The sequence below is a fragment of the Perissodus microlepis genome, chromosome 18 (genome assembly GCF_051167445.1).
Source record: "Perissodus microlepis isolate ML-2025 ecotype Zambia chromosome 18, ASM5116744v1, whole genome shotgun sequence".
Lineage (NCBI taxonomy): Eukaryota > Metazoa > Chordata > Actinopteri > Cichliformes > Cichlidae > Perissodus > Perissodus microlepis.
The window spans coordinates 33,467,313-33,473,270 of record NC_140478.1 but is presented as its reverse complement, the minus strand read 5'-3'; the positions used below and the strand labels follow the sequence as shown (position 1 = coordinate 33,473,270).

Sequence of the window (5,958 nt, the reverse complement as noted above, 5' to 3'; positions counted from 1 at the left end):
CAACACAGTAGATTTCAGTTTTTTGATACACATGGAAAAGACAAAACAACAACAACTAAAAACATTAAAAATTAATCACATTGCAGTCTGACAGCTGAAGACGTCAGGCAGATCTGACTGTTCAGGACAATAATGCAGAGGCTTCCTGCGCCGTAACAGTGGGTGTACAACAAGTTTCTGTAAAAAAACGGTCGTGGTGGTGAGCAAAATGACCGTTACAGCAGGTATACTATTGCGTTAAGGTGGTTTAACTTCAAATCCTTAGAAACTCTGAGTGAGTTCTCATATGGTGCCACAACTGTGTTCTGGTTTTGAACCTTTTTTCACATCTTTGACAACAAAGCCACTGGCCAAGTGGAATACCTGGGAGTGTCCTCAAAACCTGCGCTTGCTGGCTCCTGTGTTCACCAGACTATTCAACCTCTCCCTGTCACATGCCACTGTCTCGCATTGCCTCAAATCAGCAACAATAATCCCACAGCTTTCATAGAAACCGATCACAATCTGTCAAGGTTGGCAACCAGAGATCATCCACCCTGTCACTCAGCACTGACTCACCACAGGGATGTGTGCTGAGTCCACTCCTGTACACCATCTACACCAGTGACTGCACCCCCCACTAGTGCTGGGCCATATGACGATATATATCGTGTGGACGATAGAAAAGTGTCTATCGTGCCATTTGTCTTCTATCGTTTCTAACCTAATTTTATAAATAATTACATAAAATATACCATTAACCCTTTAAAACCGGTCGAAGCAGGCACACTCCATTTTGCCTAAACTATTTTTAAATCCCAGTAGAACAGGAACCACGTAAGCTAGCGCAATAATTTTTTTTGCATATGAAACCGGAGGAGTTGCCATCAGCTTGTCCTCGGTCACGGTTCCCTTCCACATATAGCTTTGCAAAAACTGCATAAAAAGCACTTGCAGCAACAAAAACATAAAATTCCAGAAACACGCTTTGCCGATCCAATCAGTTGTTCATAACACTTCCTAGGTTAAAATAGATGTCATCGCGAACTATTGCATGTCCGCCATTACCTACCTGAAACCGGAAGTGATGTCATTTTCGAGGAAAATGTAGTTTTTTTTTTTTTTTTTTTTACCTTCAGGGCCTTATAAGCCTATGCTGGTGTTTTTAAAAGTCATGTATGTCTTTATGCTTTTCTGAATCATTTTCAGGATGCTTAGAACTCAAATTACACTGCTGGAAATAGTTTATTTTGATGCACATGCTGTCTTTTTGCAAATTTGCATTATAATATTTATTTTCATTTTTCCTGCAGTATATAAAAATTTGTGTATCTCAAAAATAAAATTATAAAGAGACTCACAATAAATTTCCTGTTGTTGGAAACTCTTTTGTGCAACTTTTTTGTATTTACAGTTTTGAAGGATAAGCCTCTTAAATTTCTCTAGCTAGAAATATATGTTAAAAACAAAAAACAAAAATGATTTTCAATTTTTTTGTAGTTTATTGCACTTTTTTGCAATTTATGTAGTTACTATGGACTTAATGCATACATATTTTATTTTATTTTATTGTATGTAATGATTTTATGGTATTTTTAATTTGGTAGTTTTGATCTGTGTTGTTCAGCACTTTGGTCTGCCTGGTGTGTTCTTAAAGTGCTATACAAATAGACGATGATGATGAAACGATGATGATGATATTTTTAAAATTTGGGCTATAACGGTTGTATTGATGTATAGCAACTTGAAATGCTCCCATAAATGGCTCTACAGCATGTAAAAAATATAAAAGGAAGCTCTGGCGGACTTGGTTCTATGGTAGGTCTTAAAGGGTTAAATAGACTGTGGCAAATATATTAGTGTTCGCTTCTCACTATACATACTCTTAACTTTATGCAAGAGAAAATAAAGTATTAAAAAAAAGATGATATTTTTCCCAAAGAAACGCCGTCTTGTGGTTTTGCGACATGGTGCTGCTTTACGTGCACCCGGATTTGTGACATGCTTTACGGTAACTCAAAATGATGGACGTGTGACAGGTTGCAGTTTCATGTCCGGACATGCAACAGGCAGAGACAGCTACACAGGCAGCCCGAGAAGAAGCACTTTTACTGAAAAAAGGGGGTACGTCTGTAATTTGGTGACATTTTGGGTTCAACAGCACCAACACGGAGCAGAAGACGCCCATTTGCAAGCTATGCTATAAAACTATTCCTGCACCCGATGGCAACACAACAAATCTCTTCTATCACTTATACAAGGTCCACAAAAAAGAATACTCAAGAATCCAGAAAATCCAAGCTAAACCAAGTTGTGGAACGACGGGAGCAAGTTGGGAAAAGAAAAACTATACCAGCTGAAGATACAGCAGTCTTTCACACAAGGCCCTCATGAGAAAACGTCCCAGTGCCATAAACAAATCACAGGAGCCGTCTCACATTACATTTGTAAAGGCATGGCCCCGGTTTATGTAGTTGAGAAGGACAGCTTTCTGCTGCTTTGTGTGTGAGTTTCTTTTTGTTTCCATACAATATTCTGCTCCTGCTGTGCAATATTTCAACTATATGTGCAATCTCCATCCCTTAATGACCATAGCCCTTCCACCCTTATTTATTATTTACAATGTTTTATTATGACATATACATCATGTTTATAGTGTACATAGTGTTCTTATATTGTTTTCTTTATTTTCACACTATGTGGTATTGCTTCCAAATTTCAGTACGCAAGCAACTGTACATTGACAATAAAAGAGTTCTAAGTCCTGAGTTCCTCACCTGTGTGAGTTCTTATGTGCTCCGTTAAATGACAGTTACGTTTGAACGTCTTCCCACATGTTTTACAATGATATGGTTTCACACCTGTGTGCATTCTCATATGCGTCAATAAAGAACTACTATATCCAAACACTTTCCCACATGTTGCACAATGATATGGTTTCTCCCCAGTGTGTGATCTTGTGTGTTTCAGTAAATCACTGTTATATGCAAACCTTTTTCCACAAGTTGTGCAACAAAATGGCTTAACACCCGAGTGAGTTTTTGTGTGCTTCAACAAAGAACTAGCAGATATAAACGTTTTCCCACACATTTTACAAGAGAACGGCCTCTCACCTGTGTGGACTCGATAATGCCTTCTCATTATATAATCATACTTAAAGGCTTTTCCACAAACATCACAGTTTGAGGACTTTTTACTTTTATCAGAGTTACATTGACCTCCTGAAGTAGGTGGATATTCTGCATTGTTGTGACTTTTGTTTCCATTTCCAGCTGATCCTGAATCAAACTTCTTCCTTATTTCCTGATATTGGCTCTCACCTACAGCAGAGCTGTGAGAGAGAAGCTGGTTACTCTTTTGTTCTGGTTTACTGTGGTCACTTTCCTCATAATCAGCAGTCACCATGAAGGTATCAGTCTCCTCCTTCAGTATAACCTCTCTTCTCTTCTGACTGCTGCAAAGCTGCTCCTGTTCCTCGTTAATATGAGGAAGCTCTGATTCCTTCTGGTTGAGACTCTCTTGATTACAGAGCTGCTGGTCAGTGAGAAGCTCCTCCTTACAGACATGCTGCTGTGGGACATCTGGAGGGACAAAAGGAGACAAGACAAAGAAATGATACAAGAAAAACACATGGGAGGAAATATACTGTGAAAACCAGCAAAAGTACAGCAGTAAGAATAGACACACATTATACTACGAGCTGCTGTTGAATATAGTTTGTTGCTTTATAAGAAAGCCCTTCGCAAAGCCAGAACATCTTACTATTCATCACCGACTGAAGAAAATAAGAACAACCCAGGTTTCTCTTCAGCTCTGTAGCCAGGCTGACAAACAGAGCTCTGTTGAGCCAACCATCCCTTTAATGTTAACTAGTAATGACTTCATGAACCTCTTCACAAATACAATTTTAACCATTAGAGAAAAAATTACTCAACCATCTCACAGATGTAATATTATCTACAGCTACTTTTAGTACCATTGATATTCATTTAGACTCTTTTTCTCCGATTGATCTTTCTGAGTTAACTTCAATAATTACTTCCTCCAAACCCTCAATGTGTCTTTTAGACCCCATTCCTAAAAAACTGCTCAAAGAAGTCCTGCCATTGATTAATGCTTCAATCTTAAATATCATCAACCTATCTTTAATAATCGGCTATGTACCACAGGCCTTCAAGCTGGCTGTAGTTAAACCTTTACTTAAAAAGCATCTCTAGACCCAGCTGTCTCAGATAATTATAGTCCAATCTCCAACCTTCCTTTCATATCAAACATCCTTGACAGAGTAGTTGTCAAACAGCTAACAGATCATCTGCAGAGGAATGGCCAAACCCCCGCAGCTGCCAACCCAATGTGGGAGTGAAAAGAAACCAGTCTGAGTGTGTTGCTGGGTCTGAAATGCACTGGGATGTCGTGCTTGGAGAGAACCCTCCTGAGTTTCTCTGATACACCGGCTACATAGGGGATGACAATGTTGTTGCGTCTGTCTTTCTTATCCTCCCTTGCTGGTGTACGATCTTCTTTTCTGTGCATCTTTGCTGACTTCACAAACGCCCAATTAGGATAACCGCATGTTTTCAGTGCTTCCTTTACATGCGTGTGTTCCTTCTTTTTCCCTTCAGGCTTAGAGGGAACATATTCTGCCAGGTGGTGTAGGGTCCTGATTACCCCAAGTTTGTGTTCCAGAGGGTGATGGGAGTCAAAGAGGTTGTACTGGTCCGTGTGTGTGGGCTTCCGGTAAACTTTGATATATAAAAAATATAAAATATAATATATAAAATAACAGAAGAAGACGGCCGTAGTAATCGATGTTGCGGTTCCGAATGACAGCAACATCAGGAAGAAGGAACACGAGAACCTCAAGAAATACCAAGGGCTCAGAGAAGAGCTCGAGAAGATGTGGAGGGTGAAGGTGACGGTGGTCCCATTGGTAATCGGAGCACTAGGTGCAGTGACTCCCAAGCTAGGCGAGTGGCTCCAGCAGATCCCGGGAACAACATCGGAGATCTCTGGCCAGAAGAGCACAGTCCTAGGAACAGCTAAGATACTGCGCAGGACCCTCAAGCTCCCAGGCCTCTGGTAGAGGACCCGAGCTTGAAGGATTGACGGCCCGCAGGGGCGAGCGGGGGATTTTTTAAAAAAATATACCGTATTTTCGTGACTATAAGGCGCACATAAAAGTCTTAGCTTTTCTTCAAAAAGTGCAGCGTGCCCTATAGTGCAGTGCGCCCTGTGTGTGTTGTAAGGAGGGCGTAGTAGAGAACACCATGAGAACGCTAAAGGGTGAAGTGTGGGCGTTGATTGTATATACACCGGTACAATCGCACATACCTGTATAAAAGAACAGGTATGTGCGTTATGTAGAACCTCGTTGTTTTAACAACCCTGAACATGGCAAAGAGACACGCTTATGAAGCACAGTTTAAACTGAAGGCCATCAGCTACGCGGAGGAACATGGAAATCGAGCAGCCGCGAGAGAATTTAAGATTAATGAATCGATGGTTCGCAAGTGGAGGAAGCTGGAAAACGAGCTCCGACAGGTCAAGAAGACGCAGCTGAGTTTCCGCGGACATAAGGCGAGGTGGCCCGAGTTGGAGGAAAGACTCGAGCAGTGGATCATCGAGCAAAGAACGAGTGGGAGAAGCGTTTCGACGGTCACCATTCGACTAAAAGCAGTTTCGCTAGCAGAAGAAATAAAAAATGTAACATTTCCAAGGAGGTCCGTCTTGGTGCTTTCGTTTCATGAAACGGTGCCATTTTTCCATCCGGACCAGGACTACGGTAGCGCAGCAACTTCCAGCGGATTATAATGAAAAGCTGGCCATCTTCCGCTCCTACTGCAGCAAACACATCGCCGACAAACACATCCAGCCCAGCCACATCACTAACATGGACGAGGTGCCGCTCACTTTCGACATCCCGGTCAGTCACACTGTGGAGAAGAAGGGGACCAGCACGGTAGCGATACGCACAACGGG

General features: G+C 41.4%; 1 protein-coding gene across 2 annotated transcripts in view; it reads right to left on the bottom strand.

The window, feature by feature from the left end:
• Nucleotides 1-297: 297 nt before the first annotated feature.
• LOC146368667 (uncharacterized) overlaps nucleotides 298-5,958 on the bottom strand; it is an 8,792-nt gene continuing 3,131 nt past the window's right edge. The window contains exons 2-3 of one of the 2 annotated variants that reach the window (XM_084912283.1): nucleotides 3,382-3,560; nucleotides 3,190-3,310 (exon numbers count right to left, since the gene is read on the bottom strand). In XM_084912283.1, the coding sequence (XP_084768409.1) occupies nucleotides 3,296-3,310; nucleotides 3,382-3,560 (194 nt within the window). In that variant the 3' untranslated portion in view covers nucleotides 3,190-3,295. Of the gene's footprint in view, nucleotides 3,561-5,958 lie in introns of both variants that reach the window. The other variant, XM_084912282.1, reaches the window with a different exon arrangement.